This window comes from Melanotaenia boesemani, chromosome 8 (assembly GCF_017639745.1).
Source record: "Melanotaenia boesemani isolate fMelBoe1 chromosome 8, fMelBoe1.pri, whole genome shotgun sequence".
Taxonomy (NCBI): domain Eukaryota; kingdom Metazoa; phylum Chordata; class Actinopteri; order Atheriniformes; family Melanotaeniidae; genus Melanotaenia; species Melanotaenia boesemani.
In genome coordinates, this window is record NC_055689.1 from 24,749,195 (window position 1) to 24,770,817 (window position 21,623).

Sequence of the window (21,623 nt, forward strand, 5' to 3'; positions counted from 1 at the left end):
CACTGCTGTCAAATGTCAAAATGTGTCAAAATTGACCCAAACAGCAGGTTAAACTGCCAGTGAATACACTGCATTTTTGCCTTAATGGTAATAAGTTTTGTCATTTTTTAAAATATCTTTGAGGTAACAGTGACACATGGAAAAGCCACAATGAGTTGGAACAACAATGGAAGAGCAGAAAACAACACAACTTTTTCCAACTATGAGGAATCCTTATTAAAAAATATTTATGAAATGTATCTGCAGACTGAGCTTGATGTTTGTTGGAAAGCAACCGAGAACTCTGAATTTCTCATCTACAAATGAGAAAAATCATAGAAAACAACACCAGAAATCAGATTTCAGACAGTATAACTTTCAGCTCCATCTTTTAAATGTCACATAAATTTCCCAAAACAAGAAGCTTTAAATATAACCAGCAAACAGAAACAGCTTCTATTAATTTTAATGACTTGTATGAAATCCACTTGTACTGTTTGAAAACAGTTGAGCTTTCACTTGTGTTACTTTTGTGTTAATATATAGAACGGAGAGTATTTAAAAAAAAAATAGAACTGTTTAAAGTGTTCAATGGTGTAAAATATTCCACAAAAATAGTTTGTGGAAAATATCAATAATAATAAAGCAGAGAATACATATGTTAAACATTAATGAACTCACATTAAGACATTCCTGTAAGAACAATAAAAAATAAAGCAACAGGGAAAAATTAACCCACGATCCTGAGTAGGATAAACGATGAATGGATGCTATAACCTGTTCCATATTACACCATGCCACAGCTGAAAAAGCACAGATTTGACTGTCACATGTAATAAATTATAAACTATTTCAGCTCATTTGAATTCAAGATGTTGATGCTGAACATGGCTGCTTGCTGTAACATCAATTGGAATCCCATCCACCAGTTTGATACATTTTGGGGTGTAATGGTAGCCTAGTGGTTGTAGAGGTGGGCTTGGATCTGGAGGACCCAGGTCCAAGTCCCTGTTGTGGCAACAGATACAAACCACTGAGGGCCCTGATCAAAACCCTTAACCCCCATCTGCTCCCCATTGCTATATATTGGTGCCCACTGCTCTGCATTTACTAAAGATGGATAAAATGCAGAAATTAATTTCCCAACCAGGGTTAAAAAAATAAAAAATATTATATATTTTTAATTAGTGCTTAAAAGTTGGGGAAACTCCTGACATAAAAAATGAAAGTACTCAAAAGTTTTTGTAGTGTAGTTGAAAAGAATGATGCATCAAACAAACTGACAAACCACATCTTCACAGCCACATAAAGGATGTGACTTTCAAAATGTCTGTGTTTTAATACAGTTGATTAAATATGGCAGCAGACAAAAATGCATATCTGTGTAGCTCGGTGATGAAGTCATTTTTTTATTAGTTTCGTACATGACATAAATACACTTTGAGCTTTGACTGACAGCCCTTTAATTTCCTTATCTTTTCAGCTTGTTTTCTCCTGCACAGGTTTGAAAACACTTGAAAATTAGCACATCATAACAACAGTGAATGGGTTTTGTTTGCCAAGTTCAGATACAATTCAAGTCTCAGTCTGTTTGAAACACATCAATTGTTATGGCTTACTGAGTCACTTAATTTTTTTGTTGCTTTCACATCTTTATATAAAACTGTTTCACTAGCATCTCAGTGTTTATAGTTATAATGCAACAGATTTAAATCAATGTAAAAAAACAGTCAGTTGCTAAAGCGCCAAATCAAGCAAGCTGTGCATTGGTCAAATGCAACAATTTCCTTTTATATTTGACCTTTGAAGCTTTTTCTATTTTTCTACCTCAGCTGATTTGTCTCCTTTATAGATTTCAAATCATTTCTTGTGAACAACTGCTAACAAATGTGCAACTGCGTGTGTCTCGTTTGTCATGTGGCCCAGTGGCTCAGCTTGGGTTCTCTGTCTTTGTCTTTGGTTGACTCATGGGAGAGTCTCTAAATTTCTCCACAGCCAAACACTGAGGCAGGTAGCAAACTGTGTCCCAGTCTTTTGTTGCCCATTGCTATGAAAATAAGGTAAATACAGATATTTACAATGATATTATATAAATTTTTGAATCAAAGAGTTGAAATGAAAATGCATTGTCTAAACCTGCAAATGCTTATAGTCATTTTTTTTTAAGAAAAATGGCTACACTAAGATGAAAAGTCTTTTTTTTTCCTTTAGAGATTCAACCCACAGCCGTCCCTCTGACTGATAAGACTGAGCAAACCAGCCTCCCTCAGCTCTGTATCTTACCTGTTTCCTCACACAAGTCAACCATGGTCAAAGCTTGTAATGTGCTTCCATGCTGTATAAATACATATTGAGGTTTCCTGAAACTTTCTCCTACAAGACACTTGGAGAGGCTCAGATATCCTGACCACTGATTGCAATGAAAGATATAGAGAGATCAAGGCTGTTGAGGAAACTTTGACCTTGGTGAAATTTTTAGAATATCACTGTGTTACCTGGAATAACCAGAGCAACCTGCCAACACCTACAGGGAAAAAGAAGCTTGTTTGATGTTTCACAAAAAAAAGAAAAGTAGCATGAGACAAGCTTGCTGAAGGGACAACAAAAAATAATTTATTTAAAACCAGGATTCTCCACATCTATTATGATAACTAGAGTAATGGATACATATCAGATTGCATTATTCCTCAGGGAAATAAAATCTCAGAAAACACTTAAATTGCTGAACGCATATTACGGTCGGTTTTGAGGAAATTGAATCTGTAATAGTCATGACTGATAACATTACAGGTTTAAAAAACTGACAGCTGAAGCTCCTCTTTTCCATCAGGTTGGTGCCAATGGAGAGCAGTTATATGCATTGATGCCTTTTGAGAACTGGTCCACATTTTGACAGTTTATAGACCTAAACATTTTGCACGGAGAAGACTTTCATTGTTACGGCTGCTTTTGTACATGTTTAATTTAAACAGGAACTCATCTCAAAATGTCTAGCTGTATTTTTTTCATTGCTGCCTTCATGTGCTATCTAAACTTTGGGACCAACCAGCTTATTTTCTTGTTTACAAGCATGTGGAAAGGGGTTATGAAAGCACTTGAAGTTCTCACTATAGCATTGACCTGCTGTGTTTCTTAGAACTAATTTTAAGAAACAGAAATTCACTTGTATATTAACAAAGACCTTTTTGATAATTGCAGATGCTGTCACAATATTTACAATTCAGACTTCCAAAATCTTAAAGGATACTGGGCTTAAACTTTGGTTTGCATCTGTTGTTCAATAAATTACCCAAGAGCTGCAACTGTCATTACTGTTTTATATAAAATTGATTCAGTTGCTTCAGTTGTTTATTCTTATGTTTAATTGCCTTGCTACAATTTTTTTGGGGATTAATTTTGCAAGTTGTTTGCACATTTGTTTAAATTGTTATTTTTGTGTATTTTGTGTCACTTTAGGAAAAGTAATCAAATTTTAGACAAAAAGAATGATGTTTAGGAGAATTTTCACTGCTGTCAAATGTCAAAATGTGTCAAAATTGACCCAAACAGCATTTAGGAGGTTGAACTGCCATGAATACACTGCATTTTTGCCTTAATGGTAATGCGTTTTGTCATTTTTTTAAAATATCTTTGAGGAAACAGTGACACATGGAAAAGCTACAATGAGTTGGAACAACAATGGACGAGCAGAAAAAAATGCAGCTTTTTCCTACTATGAGAAATCATAGTAGTGAACTTCATTCTGCAATTTGTTTGCTTTATCATATTTCTAAATTTGCCTTAATACAAGCCAACAACTAACTCCACTAACTTACAAACTACAGCATTTATATCTTAAAGCTGGAAAACTTTTTTTCTATTACTAAAAACTAAGTGTTATCATGTTATGTTGGTTGGACACCTGGTATATTTTTATGCTGCTTATCAGGAACAGGAAAAACTCCTCCAGGTAAACTGACAAGCTCAGATGGCATTGTCAGGTTCGACCTTTTACTCTGGTGTGTGACATTCATTCAAAGTGGAGGGAAGTTGAGATGTGAGGTTATGCCATGTCATTACACGATTTAGTTATGAGCTCTTATTAATACTTCTCATTGGTCAAATGTTTGTAAGACCAAGTCACAAACATGAGAGATCACCAAAAGGAATGAATATTAGGAAAACATGAAAACCAGAGTATGGAGAAGGTTTCTGTTGATGATCTGCTACAACAGATAACTAATACAATACATATTAATGCTACACCTAACCTTGGGTATTTCTAAAGTCCACATTATGCACTTCGGAGGAGATGTGTTACTGTTACAAAGTTATGTGGGAATCAATCCATTTATTTGTCCATATATAACACGTCTATCACTGTATAGTCGTGCACACTTCCACCAGCTCTTCCAGGAAGAGGGCAAGGCACTTCCAAACCAACTATCAAAAAGCCTACCCCAGGAACTCTTCCTCCCAAAATGTAAAAAATATGTCTCTTTGGAGGTGTCTACACAACATTCTAACAAGATACCTGAACAATCTCAACTTTCCTCTTTCAAAACTGAGGAGCAGCAGGAGCTCTGCTCTAAGCCCCTCACACATGGCCAAGCTCTTTATCCTATCTCTTATGGTTAGCCCAAAACTCTCTGTAGGCAGCTCATTTCAGCTGCTTGTGTCTGCAATCCCATTCTGTTGGTTTCTACCCACAGCCCATGATGGGAGGTGAAGGCAGGAATGAAGATTGACCATTAAATTGTTAGCTTCACCTTTAAGTTTAGTTAACTCTTCACCATGACAGACCAGTACAACAAGACCCAGAGATAGTCAAACTCCTCCACTTGAGGAAGCAGCTCATCCCCAACTCAGTGTGGGAAATCCATCATTTTGCTGAGAACACTGGTTTCAGATTTCATGATGCTTATTCCCATTTTGGCTGCTTTAAACTTTCAAAACTAGCCCAGTGCGAGTAGGCAAAACATGTTGGATGTCTTCTAATTAGCTAAATATGTGTTTACATTTTAAGAGTGAACTATATTACTCATGCACAATCAAATTTACTTTCATATTGCAATCTGAACAGATATAGCATAAAAATAGTTCACTGTCTTGTAGGTACAAGACAGTAAATCTCTTACTGTGGGCTGCATTGAGCAAACACCATAACACATAGTTGCTAAGACAGGGGAAAGAAAAGACATGAACAAAGCAAATCCAACTATCACAATAAGCTTGACAGCATTTCTTTACTGTGCCTCCTTTCACATTGTAGATGGCATTGAAGTTTTTACATAAGGAGGGGAAAGAGTCACCTCATTACAGCAGGCTCTGCCACCGTGAAATTGAAGAGTCCGATTAGGTTTGTTTTTGACGCTCTGTGTTGTGGCCAATTTTGATATTCTTGGTGGTGTAATGCAATATCAAGCAAATTGTTTGTGTCCCCTATCAAACTAGAAAGTGGCCCCGCCAGGGCTCCCCAAATTGTTGGAGAAATATTAGGGATGGATCACAAGTTAATTCCCCCGGCTCCAATTTTCTGCTGAGGCGAAATGGAATTTGAATTTGTATGGCTTGGGGCTGTGCCCCTCCAAAGTGTGTGATTTGTTTCAATGACAGGGCTTATTATTGATGCTGTGCATTGATGTAGTCATAGAGTATTGTAATCTCTAATACCCTAACCCCACGTCAATGCTCTTCGTGGATGGGTGGATTATTTGTGATGTGATGTAAGCAGCTGAATCGAGATGGAGACACAGGAGAGGACAGCAAAGGGAAGAAATTGTGTACTAATATGATACATTTCTGTATTTGTCATCAACTACAGCATAAAGAGCAAAAGGAAAAAGAAAACAAAACAGGAAAGTCATAAGAACGAGATGATAAAAATAAATTCAGTCTTATCATTAGTCATGTGAGTAAACACCCACATAAATCCTTAGACAGATGTACAGAGTACAGTACTGCACTGACATTCAGGAAGCTTTAACAAGCTTGTCTGTTCCACCACTGGTAAAGCTTGATCATACAATATATGTAGCAAGTGAACATGTTGATGATTTTAGTATTCATGGCTGCTTCCCCTCCAGAGACAGCTTATGTTGATGTACTTTCTCTGGCACCCATATATTATTTACAAAGAAAGCCCAGGTCTTAATGAGCACTAATTAAACACTGGAGACTGGAAGATGACTGGCAGAAAACATCGCAGCATGTGACAGACATCTGGTGGAAGATAAGTGAACAGGCGCCGGCAGAGCTGGAGAGATCCTTATGGTGGAAGCAGAGTAATATTGGAGTTGTGTGAACCAGCACTTGAACCTGACTTTCAAACTCTGTCAATCAAGCTGGCTACAGATGTCATGGTTCACAGGACACGGGCTTAGAAGATATAAAGCATGTGTGCACTGATTGTAAGAAGCTGGATAAGAGCCAGCAAGTTGGTGTGTTGCATGTGTGCAGTTTGTGTTGATTTGAGTAGCTATGAGAAAGGCAAGCTCATAATGTAGTAATTTACTTTGGTAGCAAGAGTAAAACTAGTTCACTTCTCCGGTATGATTTGGAGTTTACTTTGGTTTTCAGGCACATTAGATTATCTGTAGTAAACCTGTTGGATGTTGATCAAAGATCAACCATTAGAATCATGGATGTGTGTATTCTCAAGATTTCTAAGGCACAGATATGATTTAAAGGTTCCTCAACAAAAACCCCTCATAATCACTCCCACCTTTATCATACCAGGATCCTGGGTAAGGAACATGCAAAGTTTTGAACAGTACTTTTTTCCAAAACTTAGCCCAATCTCATGAAAGCTTGTCAGAATGACTGACATCTAGTGGTAAATATGGACAAAGCTATGACTTCAAATGTCAAGCACAGTGGCCAAAATTCTTTCAGACATAATCATGACTGCACTAAAGGTAAGTACTTTAAAATCTTATTCTATGTGCCTTTTAAAGTGTTACTTATTTCAAATGGTGCCCTAGCACCTATCAAACAAAGCTGGTTCTGCAGTTTTAAAGCTCAAAGGATTTTCACTTCACACAGAGCTGTTTGTCCATTCAGAGATACCGTAGTAAAAACGGTGGTACAAATATGGCAGCTGTCACGTATGTGGACCCATAGCAAGTATATTGGCTAAGAGAATAAAAACATAATATTTTAGTAAATTGATGAGACACCAATAGAAGAAACACAGTTTTTAAATGATAAATTGCACTTTTTTATCAATTACCTTTGATTTTTGTACATGCTGCACTTATAAGTGCTCAAAATGTCGTGCTCACAAGAATTAAATCATACAATTGCTACTTTTTCTGTACTCTGTTCCTTATGCAGATAAGTCTAAACTTCTGATTTATCAGCAGGAAATCCTATTTTATGTCCCTATTTGTGTTTCTAGATGATGTTTTTAAATGTTCATGTGCTAATGTTTACTTTGCATAAGAGGCTCATACGAAAATTATAGAGAGGATAGTAGGAGATGCCAATCAGTGGATCAGTGTTGATCCAGGGTTCCCTGAGTGGAAAGTGCTTTTCGTTTGAGACCCATTCTGCACAATGGGTCTCATTCACCCAAAATAATAATAATAAAAATAAATAAATGAATAAAAATAAAGATATGCAATAAAGCCTGATTTTCCTAATTTTTTCAAGGATTTATTTGATCATAAATAATCACATGGTGAGCTAAAAATCATGTAAAAATGGCTTTATATACAAATGGGTCATTAATTACTCCTGAACCTGGACAGCAGCTTGCAGTCTGGTCCCATGAGTGCGTCAAGATGGAAATCCTCATGGTGTCGTGGCTAAATGGGAATCGTTATACTGTAGAACAAATTTTCACCTGCTGTGGCATCATTTTAAGATGTGGTTCACCTACGGAGTGAATGGTGCATCTGACGAATCCTCCAGGTGAGTCTGATAACCAAGAAATAACTTTGATTTCTTAATAAAACTAATTATTATTATAATAAACAACACCATTGTGGTAATTTTTTACAATTAAAGACTAAATACATTAGGTGGATCTGGAAGTTACAGGTGACTTAGACATTTAAGGAGTGATATTCTTGTGGTTGAGACAATGGATCTGGCACATGTGCTGTCTTTTGAACCTGTGGTGTTAGAAAGACCAGCGATAGAAATAAATCCATCTGGACTGTGACTTGTTCTTTGAATGAATGAAATGGGTGAAAAATTGTTTATTTTCTCTTGAGGGAATTTATAACATTTGGACAGGATCTGCAATAACTTACTGTTTATCTTAAAGCTACAGAGCGTTTAGCAATTTTCTTAGTGATGTGCGTCATATCGATGGCTGATCCATGTTGCATCCTACCTGTACTGTGAGTTCTCTCCAGGCAGTACAAGACAGTCTTTTCTCTCGCTCTGTCCCTTTCTCTTTTTCTTTTCCTCTCTTCTTCCAATAACTTCCTCTTGTGTTTTTTTTTTTTTTTTTTCTTTTCTTAAATCAGCCACGATGCGCATTCAAGAACGGGCGGTGTGTATATATCTGTTTACTAGCATGCAAAGTGAAACTTGGCTGTGAGGTCACGCTGCATCCCTGGATGAAAAAGTTTGGTGCTGTTCCTCAGCCTTGGGACTACTGGGCGGTGATGGCTCCAGAAATGTGCATTATAGACATCACTGTTCCATCAAACGTGTCCAGACGCTTTAAATTCGGAAAGTTAAGTAGCAAGCTTTTAAAAAACAAAATGCTTTATACTTTACCAAAAGAAATTTAAAAATCTGACAAAAACTTTATTTTATTATGGTATTTTAATAAACAGAACAACATCAACAATACAAATGCTAATTTTACTCTTAAACGTGTTGATGTCTATGATGTTATCTTGAGTGTTTGTGGGTTTTTGTTCTTTTCCAAGAACAAATCTAAGAAATGAAGATTTTGGTGAATGACACAATTTTGGGAAAATGTTTGTAAGTAGAATTTAAGAACAAATTTGTTTGTAAGGACGCTTGGTGAATGTGACCCAGTGTTCTTACCTGTCGTACCTTGAATTTTTCTACTTTCCTCCCTCTTATCATTTTTAACTTTTCCACTGTGCTGTTAAAGATTCATGGATGGAGTTAAGGTTAGATTTACATGTTACACAACACCAACAATAAACCAAAACAGACAAAAACAACAAAAATATGATTAGACGGTTCTAAAAAATCTCTATGGTTGCAGTTTGCACCTTTTTCCATCAATGTCATACATTATCAGAATTTACAACACTAACTGCAAATATTTCAATTGGGTAGGCACTGCTTTTACTCAAAAGATACGGATGTATCATCAGCACTTGTGTACAACAAGAAGTACGCTCTTAATTTCATTATTTTATACTATATCAGTTGTTACCGAAGCCTTCATCTGGAACATCTGATCTATGTTGTGCAAACATGTTGTAAACTCCAAAGTTAAACACTTCCATTTTGGGGCTGTAAAAATTCCAAAAGCAACAGTAAATAATTACTGTTTGAGAGCAGCACAGACTGCAATTTGCATGAACTAGACACATCCATGAATGAGCAAAAATTTCTTTAAGCTGCTAAACAACATCCTTAACAAACACTTAGGAGGAATATTGATTGACTTCCTTCAGCTCTTGTCCAGCAGACAACAAACAAAGAAAAAGTTTTGAAGAAAGAGTATGGGTAACCTGTAAAGACAGTGCAGAATAAAGGGGAATGTCCAAGCATTTTACACATGATATGATGTGCAATGTCATTGCACTGCTTATCGTTGAATTCCTGTCTGTAGCCTTTGGATCTAGATATCCTCAGGCCATAGATCTTCAGTATGTGGATCAAGGACCTTCTGTGAATGCTCTGTGAACAAGCTACATATGAATTTAGTTTTCTTTTAATCACAGGATACAGTTGAAGTGTAGGATGTGGTGCTGTTATGAGCTGAGGATCCCCATCAGGGAGGGCGATACAGAGACTTTTTGTGGCTGAAGGGTAACACTGGGAGCATAAAACAATAGTAAAATGTTTCAGTTTCACCTCAAACTATGATTCTTATGTATCCAAATTGCCTTTGAATAACTCAAATGTATACTCCAGAATTCAGGATAGTTTTCTTGTATTTAGAGGGGACTTTATGTTTTTTTTAGTATTTTGCTTAAGTCTTCAGTTATGTCAATATTTAATATAGCCATATGATTCACTGAATAGAAAAGAAAATATTAAACTCCATGTTTTTAAGTCATTGCAAGTTGTTGTCCTAAAAATCACCTGTATAAACGGTCCATACAAAGTATTGCACTTACATAGATCCCTAGAGAGAAAGTGTTCATCAGGAAGGTAATTTATGTCTCACTTATAAGTCTGTATCAAAATGGCTTTATAGTTCCTTACCTACTGCTTTGTAGCCAAGATGTTAACCTACTGGATATCCAAAGTCCCCCTTTTTTAGAATGTATATTTAATTATACTTTTGTGATTTATTTGTAAAGGTCTTCTCTAAGGAAAAACATTAAACAAGTAATAATAATAAGCTCAGTCCCACCACAAACAGTGTAACAAGTGGGCAGAGTCCATTTGATGAGATCTGTGCCAAATGCAAACGTAAATGTGTAACCTGTATTAATGTGGTGCCATCTAATTTTGACTCCTAATCTTAATCATTCATGGGTGACAGCAACAATGAAAGGGAAAGTAGTCTGGAAAACCTTGTGCAGGACAAGAGTCAAACTAGTGATCTCTCATCTGAGAATTAATGTCTTCCACTAACTTAACTAAAACAACATCACACAGTGTCAACATCGTCCTGTTCCAACCCAGATTTACTATGATGTCATCAGGTAGCAAATCAAAAGTTGCACCTCAGGGTAAAGGCAACATTGTTACTGTACAATTTTAAAGCATTTTACATAAATTGCTTTGCTTTCCCTGTTAACCAATATATTTATAAAATTTTTTGTCCTGAGATTCTTTGTAAAAATGAATAAATAAAATGACCTGGATGCTCTCAGTCATTTGACATCACATAACAACACTCACACAGATATTATGTTGGAAGAATGTATTTAATGATTGGGAATTAATTTGACCCTAAAGGCTGGTGGTTTGCAGTATAAATATTGGTGTTCATTACCCCATTACAACACAAGCAGCTAACAGAAGTTGTACTGCTACGAGCAAGTTTTTGAGTCTTTTGTTATTTTCTAGTCTTTTTCTGTTTTGTAATTGGCCACTTCTGTAGTGTGGTTTGAGCACTGGTTTGACTTCACCTTCAAGTAGTGCTGGGTAATTCATTTAATTAAAGTTGGGGACTACAGGCTATTTGCTGAGAAACAAAATAATGATATGTAGTTACATGGTACATCACCATTATTAGTTTTTAAATGCAAAGAAGAAAAAAAAAACTGATACAGGAGCACCGCTGAGAGCCCCAGCTGTGCAGCTGCAAATCATTTCTCACTAATTTTATCATTTTATTTCATATTAAAAGGTACCGGAAGCCTTTTATTAAATACTTTAAATAATTTAAGTATATTTTGCAGTGATATCTACACATGTCTGCCTAATATTCTCAATGCAGCACTTGTAATAGCATCAAAATGTTTAGAGTATAGTTTTGTACCTTATTTTAGATTTAAGTCAGTTTGTACTTTCATATGTAAAAAGTGGAAAGTCACCAAAAGCCAAACTGAATGCAAAGTGTAAAGACACAGTTAGCTAAAGTTCAATAGTTCTAAATCACCACATTCTGTTAAGTACTGTAGGGCATCATTATTCCTTCAGTCTGTGCACCACTCCCACTCCCACACCTGTTCTCAGTTTCCTAATTGCTCCACCTGTCCATGTTCTTTTAATCAGTTGTGCTGTGTGTATGCTCTCCTTATCAGACTGTTTTCACACTTCTTAACTATATGCAAAAAAAGGGTTTTCGTCATTTGTTAAAAAAAGGAAAAAAAAAGACATCCTCTGAGATTTGTTTCTAAAAATTTTGTCCAGATGAAAATGCACAGATTCAATTGATAGAACAGGGTTCAAGACACAAGTGACAGATGATCTCATTGGACATATGAAAATTGTTTCTCCATTTTTCAGTGAAAAACAAATCATTCTCAAAGTTGTCCCGCTGATATGAGGTTCCTGCAGCCACTTTGGGCTCTATGTTGTTACTGTAGTGTTGTTTTAAGTAGCAGCATATTACATAAGATTTTTGACATCTGATTATTAAAATGTAGGTCAGGAAACTGTTTATTTCTCTGCTAACTTAAATATTCCTGTTATGAACATCAGGATCATTGCTAACTCAGCTAAATTACCAGTGCTATATAAACAAAGGAAATAATGGCACAGATTCAGGAGAAGAAGGTTTGCGCCATTCCACACAATGCATGACGTCACTGTTTGAGTATATTTTACCTGACAAACACTTAAGTATAATAATGTAAATTTCCACATCCCCATTTACAATGGCCCATGCCATTTTCAGCAGCTGTTGTTTTTAGGATTATTGTTACAGAATGCATGAACACTGGGTTACTGCGAAAGTGAAAGAGAGCAGAAACAGTGGCAAAAAAAAAAAAAAAAAAGACAAATGAAAGGTTAGGAAAAAAATAGGAAATGACATGGGGGATGAAAGAAATAGCACATTAGCACTTATGGATTAGCTGCCTCTCATTCCCAGGCCCCACTGCAGCCCTGCACATGTGCAGCACTGACCGTGCAACCACCCGGTAGCGGTCATGTCTTAATTAACAAGCTGACATCTGATCAATAAGTGAGGAACGATGGAGAAGGAGACGTGAAAGGTGGAACAGCCTGCACGGCTCAAGGTTTTTGTTTTCCGTTGATGTGAAATAACGTTAGAAATCAATACCACAGTAAGCCCCTATACATACATTGACTTGATATGCAGGGGAAGGGGAAAAGACATATTCGTCTCTATTCTTTGTGTTTACTTTTCTACCACAAGAAATGAAAAATGGACATGATGGTCAGAGATCTTGTAAAGCCATCTTTATAAACAATTCATAGAGCTTAGAAATCTACAGTGCTTCTTTTATAACATCCTGTCAACATTTGTCAAATTTCCTGCAGTCTGCTCTGAAAGTTTTTTTTTAACAGTCAGCTTTATCTATTTCAGGTTATGAGTTTTGATCATGATACTTTACACATCTGCAGATTCAGGGATCTACAGCATACGTTTCTGTCGTCATGACATCCTCTATCTGCAGTATGGATTTATTTCATTTAGTAGTAAACTGTCTGATTTTTTGCATTCCATAGGTTTATAATTACAATTTTTAACATTGCATAGGTTATGCACTGCGTAAAAAGGGGATACTGTAGGGGACAGTTCCCTAAATACTGGAAGAATCTGGACCATTTCTGGTGCATATTAAGACATGTTTCTTATCTGGTGATATAAGGACACAAGATGCTGCATGATTTTTGTCATATTTGAGTTTTGGATATGACCTGTGGTCATATTCAGAAGTATCTGAACTCGAGGTACTGAATAGTGCCAGAATCCTGATACATTTGTAGGGAATATTTCTCTAACTCTTCGAAGAATCCGGACCATTTCTGGTGTATATTGAGACTGGTTTCATATCTCGTGATATATGGACACAAGATACTGCATGAAGACATATATTGTGTCCGGATACCAGATGTGTCTTTTTGTCATATAGGAGTTCCGGATATGACCTTCTGATTCTGGGGGGTTTTGCACACTGATGAGTATATTTGGTTGCAGCTGTAAGCAGCTGATGCTTCTTTCAAAACCTTGCATTTCACTCAAGGACTTTTATAATAAAGCACTAAAAGACTTTTATTTTTTCCTGCCAGAATTTTAAAATATCTGTACATTTCCTTGCAAGTCTGCAGAGAGTATTGTGCTGATGGTCATGTCTACATGTGTGGCTGACGACTGGCTAAAGTAGATGTAGAAACCTCGTAGCTTCATGCTTTCTCAACATTTCAATCCATTTGTGTATTTCCACATCTGATAATACAATAATATTCAACTAATAGAGAGCTTTGAAAAGAGCTCGTGACTGAAATCTTAGAATTCCACTAGAGCCGCAAACTATCAGTAACACAGCTCATTGCATGCCAAGTTTATTAGAATATAAACGGGAAATCAAACAAAAATGAAACTACTTCTAGAGAGATGTCTACCTCTAAGCAAATTTACTCATTTTGAGAAAAAGGCATTTAGAGAAATGCATTTTAAAAATCCATATTGCGAACAAAAACTATTTATGGGTAAATCATTTAAATGATTCATTACATTAAAGGAAAAGGTCATTATCTAATTAAATATGTACCAATTTGCTTAAATGTCCAAACACAAACACCTAAATGCTCATTTTGGATATTTTTCCCCTTATATGGTCTTTCTTTAAAGGCATTTACTAATTATATTTTTAAGAATATAGTCACAACATAATTTCATATCCCATTTTCTTTTCAAATTTAATATAAATATAATATAAATGCAATATATAAAAAAAAACATTCAAAGAAAATTTTTCAACTTTAATTATTTTTTTCTGTCTGCATCAGTCATGATATCCCTTCATGAACACATGTGTCTGAATCTGCAGAACATAGAACCTTTTTTTACCTGAAGCTGAAAATATTCAGTTGTGTGTGTACACATGACAGTTTATCAGCCTTTGTGTGGTATTCTGGGACTTCTCAGACAGGATGGCCATTCTGTGATAAGCCTTTCACATTTGGTTGTAGCCAGAAGGCTGCTGAGGCTGCTGGGAACTCTAATCAGTCTCTGCCCACCTGCCTCCATTGCGCTTTTTCAAGTGAGTTACTGATCCACCTCTGGACAGAATCGTATGTTTATTTCCTTTTCTTTCTCACTGCAAACTTTTGCTCGAAAATTGAATTTGATGCCCAGGGGCAGGACGGAAAATTGGGCAAAATAGCTTATTTTCCCCACACCCAACCTTTTGCTACTCCTTCTAATGAATGGCAAAATAAGATAACTGCAGGAGATGCTATTCTGTGTTGGCTAGCAGGTCTTTCAATTTCAAATTCATCAATTCATGTTTACAGTATAAGTGTGAATATTGGAAGACCGTGTATGGCTGCAGAAGATGTATCTGTCATTTGAGCTAAGTTAGAAATATAACAGAACTATTACCAAAAAACCTGTCATGGCATGTGTTTGAAGACATCAAGTGTCATGAGACCTTGTCAGATTTTTGACAGCTCACATTTCACAAAGTAATTTGCTCAGATTTAGAAAAAAACAGGAGAGAAGAAGATTTTATTCAGGGCAAAAGTACAGCCTGTTAAAAAAGGAAACCCCATAGATTAAATCATAAATCTACTCTGTTAAACAGGGCAAGGCTAAATTTGGAACCACAGCCTGGCAGTCCTTAATATCTTCATGTTTTACTGATGTGTCCCTGATGATTACCATTTAATCAGCTGCAAATGCTCTTAATTACAAGATTAGTCTCCTACCAATTAGCCAACTTGCTAATGGTTCTAATCTGCTGTTGAAGTCTACTGAATTCTAATTAGAGACTAACTGTTTCAATTTACCTAGGGGCCCATATGATGGGTCATTACCAACCTAGTTCCCCTCTCTATAAACCAACTGCAGCAAGCAACACAGGTCCTATTTGGAGAGCAGCTGTGGAGCCTTTATGACTGCCATGTGGGCCATTTCCATGCGTCAGGAAACAAAAATGTTTCCATTCCCTAAAAATCACAGTCTCACTGATGACTCACCATGAAATATACACTCCCAATGTCAAGCTGTGTAAACTAAACATGAAGAAAAAGTATCCTTCATTTTATAAAGATTTAGCCTATAAAATGTGGGCATGACTAAAATATAAGGTTCAGGAGTGAGAAGATGGAGTATAGAAATTCAAACATGCTAAATATAGCTATGGTCTGAAATATATCTCCACCCAGCTCCAGGTGGTAAACAGTGTTTCCAGACAAATTGAGTTGATAGTGTGTGTGTGTTATATTTGCTGCTGTTTCCCGTGCCTCAAGCAGGACAAAAATAACAAAAAACAAACAAAACAAAACAAAACAAAAAAAATAATTTTATGGAATTAAAGGTCTGGAGATGTCATAGTCATAAAACTTAACTTAATGATCATATAAATGTTTACTGTTAATGCTTTCTTTGCCTTTATTTCTGCTCATCTTTACCTAATGATAAAGAGGAGTCATTTATACGCAGTGAACATTACCACAAATCCATGAAAACTGCCCATTTGGGTCTTGTAAGTAAAAACTATATAAAAAATGAAAAAAAATTTCGCAGCATCATTAAGAGTATTTAATAATGAAGGCAACTACGAATAATCACAATAAATAATATCAAAACAGGCCAAACTTGACCTCTGTAATCACTGCTGATCTTGTAAATGGATGCACATTAGAAATATTATTAAAGTTTCCTGCTTTTTTTCCCAATTGTGCTAGAAGATGTATAATGAGGTGAATCAACCATAAACGCAATTTGCTTGGAATTTGAAGAGCACTCCCTACGATCTCAAAAATCTGAGGTCAGTCAGAAAATCTGATACTTTCCATTCAGAACAGTTGAAAGACAAAAAGACAAATCCTGAGTATTTGTGTGGTTGTGCTCTAAAGATAATGAGCTATTAGACATGGGGAAACTGTCTTAAATTGCATATACATTGAGTGATGAATTTTCACAGGCAGATACAAAGAAAAAAAAAAAAAAAAAGGAAAAAAAAACTGGATGTAATCTTTTATTTTTCTATGTAATTGCACATTGTAGTTTTACAACAAACATTTAACTAAACTAAGTCCAACTGTTGGTTTGACTAAATTATTGTAAATTATATGATGGGTTAATGGTCTGTCTATCAAACCTTGATGTATGTCTGTAATAAAAGATGTAGAGGGACATTCATTAAAACTGTCCACTTCAGAAGCTGCAGACTCAGCCCTCTGTCCTTGTCAAGTTAGCTATGTAATAAATAATTTAGGAGACTATAGTTCAGTATCAGCTCATAAATGGCCGTTCCCAGCATTCTGAAGTAATTTTGGAACTATTTCTGGACTGGGCAGAATTATACTTTACAGTTTTAATTCTTTGCCCCGGAAACAGAGCAGTTATGTGTTAAAATTGAAGGAAGTGCTATGTTGAGCTCCGTTTCCTTTTGGATTTTTCAAAAGTTTTCTCTTCCATATTTCATAAACCATATTTTTTCTTATTCTTAAACTGCATGTGTTGAATTATCTTCTGTTTGTTGGGTGTAAAGCTATATGTCGAAGCTTCTAAAATGTATCTAAATAATAATATAGTATTTTAAAATAGTAACAGAGTATTTTAATGTCTAACGTCAATTTTATCCTGCAGAGTTCTTATTTTTGTCATCAAACCTCTGATTACTTGAAAACGTCACATTGTTGTTGTTCTGTTGTGCAACTGTATTATTTATGTAAGAAAATAACTACAAATCAGAACCGCCTTTAGGAAAATTGTTAACAAATTTGCACCAAAACTGCACCAAATCCAAATATATGAAGAAATAGATAAGTCCATGATCATGCTGCCAGACATATGCTATGTAATGCCAACAGACTGCCTGTTTACATGCCTGCTGTTCATCTGACAAGATCATTTCACTGCTGAGATGTTCCTCTTGTATTAAAGTAGTGTGGATCAGTGTGTTATGTCTCTGGAATAAAAAACTGCAGACTGTTGTCACCTGGTACCTTCAGTTAAAACTACTTCATTAGTGGATCATCAGCTGTAATCATCTGGTTGCATTCAGTGCGAGGGCTACAGTTAAACCATGCTGTATTTGGCAACCCCTGACTTGCAATGTGATTTTTAGCTTTCAAAAGGTTTTTCCTATCTAAAATACTTGACTAGTAGTGTATCCATACTGTAAAAATGCTGATGAAGTCAGAAAAATTTGATAAATACCTATTTTTGACTGAAATATCACAGAGAACATGCTTCAACTTTCAACTTTGTCATATTCACTTTTTTGAGTGTAGAGCGTTGTGGAAAACAGTAGTTTTATCTACTTAAAATCAAACTGAACATACAACAACAAAAAGGCAAAAGCAAAAAGGGTTCTGAAAACTTTCTTGGGCAACTCTAAGTTTTTATTTTATACAAGAAATAAAAAGAAACAAATGTCAATAGATCTTACCTGCCCTGCACTTTTATGTCAGAGATTGCGTAGAAGTATCTGGACAGATTGTTTTCATCCACCATGGTGGCTCCAGTTGCTGGCTTCAGTAACCTAATCCTCAGGTCGGTGATGGTGAAGAAGTCCCGCAGGTTCTTGGTGGTATCCAGCTGGCCATACAGTGAGGCCATGTTGTGTAGTCGAGGTCCAGCAAACAAAGCAAAGCGGTCCTTTATCTCAAAACGAACTGTTTTATCGTTCTTCCACACGTAGCCTCGGGAGTAGTCCTCAGTGCAAATGATGTCCAGCAGGGTGCGCTGGGTGAGTTCACTTGCCGTCTTGGGTTCCATGGTGAAAGCATCCAGGCAGTCTGTGGCATAAAACTGGTAAGGGGTCCAAGTTTTGCCGTAGTCAAGCGACTTTTCCAGGACCATCTGCTCCGGCCGGCCTGACTCAAAGGTGAGAACGATGTCATCAGTCAGCTCGATTGTCTTGTTCCATGACAGTGTGATGTTGACCTGAAGAGGCTTTGGGTATTTCTTCCATGAAGTTGACTGCCAGAAAGTTGTGGGGTTTCGACCCTCAAAGTCAAACATCAGCTCAGGAGGATGAGCCAGCTCCTCAGTGTCGGCATCACATTCATTGTTGCACATATAAGGATTCTCCTAAAAGAAAACACAAATAGATAAAGGTCAGCATTTTCTGTAACCAGATGATGCCAGCTCTTCTTGTTTCTAAATGGTCTTATTGGCTTGCTATCCCATCACGATTCTACCAAACTTAACACCATTTTAAACACATTCAAACCAATATGTATTTCATAAGCTGGCCATGTTGGGTAAGAGCTGCAGGAGATAGTGACCCTCTCCACCATATTCTTGTTGAGCACCATTCCTGTTCACACTGCCACCCAAATTGCCTGTGTAATTGATATTCCTGTGTGGTATTTCAGCTGAGATGGGAATGGAATCCCAATGAGTGTTTCTTATGAAATACGCAAAGGGACATGCATTTTTCATGGGTCTGTTTTTGCTGTCTACCATAGACATCCAGCAAGTTTTGGTGCTTGTGGGGAGAAAGAGAGACACTCTTGATGTGTTTGTGTTTGTTTGTGACAGGGATAGAGAGCCCTGAATGTGTTTGCTTGTGTGTGTGTGTGCTCCTACTGCATGTGTGTGCACATGCAGTATGTATTTGTATGTGTGGGTGTGTGCACAAGTGTGAGTGGAAGGCAAAGAGAGAAGCAGAGAAAGGGGGAGAGCTGAAACAGGGCCAGAAAACACAAGACTCACTCCAATTGACATTCCTCTCACCTCTGCTCCAGGAACAATGAGGTTAAGTGCTGATGAGATTCAGATCAACTGTAACGCTGTTCGATAATCAGCAATCATCCGACACTCTACACGCAAAATTATCTAAAGGTGAGAACAGTGCTATCTACAACATTAGTCACATATCTCTTCGATATTGCAGCACATTTATCCCAGGCTGCCACTTTGTTGATGGAAGATCACTGGCAGGAATACTGATAAGCAGAAGCCATTATATTTCATTTGAAAAGACCAAATAGCTGCTTTTTGTCTTGGAGTAAGTTTCAAAATTTTTCTTGCTGAAAGAAAAATATGTATTCGATTTTCTATCTTCACAGGAAGATATATGGATGACTTCCTTGTGTTTTAGATACACATCTCAAGAGTCCATTTCATTTCCTGTGGGACTGCGATATGCTATCAGTCACTTGCTACTCAGCTAAAAGAGATAACTATTCAATGAGGAAGGACAAGACTGTAGATTGAGGGTCACTAGGCCTGTGCAGTTGACTCAAAGAAACATTGCATGATCTAATTAGAAGGGTAATAAGGGTTATGCTGCAAAAACTAAATGTGAGAATAAGAAAGAGTTGGCGGGAGAGAGAATATAACCTTTTTGCAGCATGTTTTTAAAAAAGGATCTCAGCTTCTAAAAATATTTTCCTCTCACGCCCATGCACACCCACATGCATGCAACACTAACACAAAGCTTGAAAGGCCACAGTGTAGCCTGAAACCACAAATGCAGAAAAGGGGAGATTTGAAAGAGAGAGTTAAGGGGTGATATGGAGACTGGTGGCTGTCTTGCCACAGGGACAATAAACTGTACTTGAGACAACAGTTTACCATGTGTACCCATGATGTGTACTGGGGCTCATTCTATTCCCTGCTTGTGCTTGAACAGGTCTGGAGGTCTTTAGAGTTCAGACCTTGGTGGTACACAGAGGAGAAGGGAAAAAGCACAGGCATTGTAAGAGGGAGTGATTTCCCTGTTGTCATTCAAGAGCATGAATTTTCACTTATATTCATTTCATTGGTTTCACGGTTTGGCTTGGAAACAGCGGGGTGCCTGCCTTCACATCTAACAAGGATGGAGCCTTATTCACAGATGATATGAAGAACTGCGACCGCAGTGTCCGTGGCTAATGAGAAAACAATTTCCCGGCAGAACAGTGAGAAGCAGAGTAAATAGAAGCTTTAAAGAGAGAAACTTGCCCAATCAAGTCTGGAGAAGTGTTTAGAGACCATTGGAAAGCAGACATGAATTGAGTTTGTAATCATTTTCTTGGTGCTGGCATCAACTTCAAGCCTTCAGGGAGGCGATCACTCTAACTAAGGAGGCAATTCATATATGAGCAGTGGCTGGGAACACACTTTTCATAAAAGTTCAGTCATACATTAATAAAACTATACAATGTCATTGCTCTTCAGTGGCATGTACAGCATTTATTATCTTCCAGTTAATCCAATCATAATGGCACACTTCCATACAACCCAGTTTAGGTGAAAGGAGAGAATTAGAGAAAGGTCAGCACCTTTCATCGGATTTCCTGTGGTGGTTATTTAACAACAAAAACTGTGCCTTATGAAGATCAATACCTTCTGTGGTCATTTAAGACCATGGGCTTTACTGCTGTGCTGGGGGCAGCTACTGGAAAAACAATAAACCCGCTCAACTTGATCCTTTACTTGTGATCATGGTTATGAGAGAGAAAAAAAAGCAGAGGATTTGAAAGAAACAAGAGTTTGTACCAAAATTAAATATTGACCAACTGAAAAATATGACCTTCCCTTACAAATGAATTACTGGTATGAAAATATAACTTGCTGTTATTAAAGGAAGAGACTGAAGGTGGAGAAGAACAGAATATATATATATATATATATATATATATATATATATATATATATATATATATTAAGGTTAATCGTATTAACCACACCTTTCAAATTAATTAATCATGATTAGTCACAAAATGCAAATGCCTGAAATTTGCCTTTTTTTACTGTATTGCACAGAACAAGCCAGTGCTAACAAATATTTAGTGTTAACTGACCTTCCTTTGGGTAAACGTCAGATGTTCAGGGGTCAGTAAATACAGCACGCAATGTACATACATGTGTATATGTTGTTCTGCATCATTTCTACCATGTTCTAGATCATAATTCAGAATTCATAAAGCATCATCTCACCAGTTGTCTCCATGGTGAAAATGTCTGT

The 21,623-nt window shown here is 36.7% G+C and overlaps 1 protein-coding gene across 5 annotated transcripts in view; it reads right to left on the reverse strand.

Annotated features, from left to right (window-relative positions):
- LOC121645304 (netrin-G1-like) overlaps positions 1-21,623 on the reverse strand; it is a 109,342-nt gene that overhangs the window by 22,580 nt on the left and 65,139 nt on the right. For all 5 annotated transcript variants that reach the window (XM_041993754.1, XM_041993753.1, XM_041993752.1 and 2 more), the window contains exon 3: positions 18,114-18,757. In XM_041993754.1, coding sequence (XP_041849688.1) covers positions 18,114-18,757 — 644 coding nt within the window. The remainder of the gene's footprint in view (positions 1-18,113; positions 18,758-21,623) is intronic.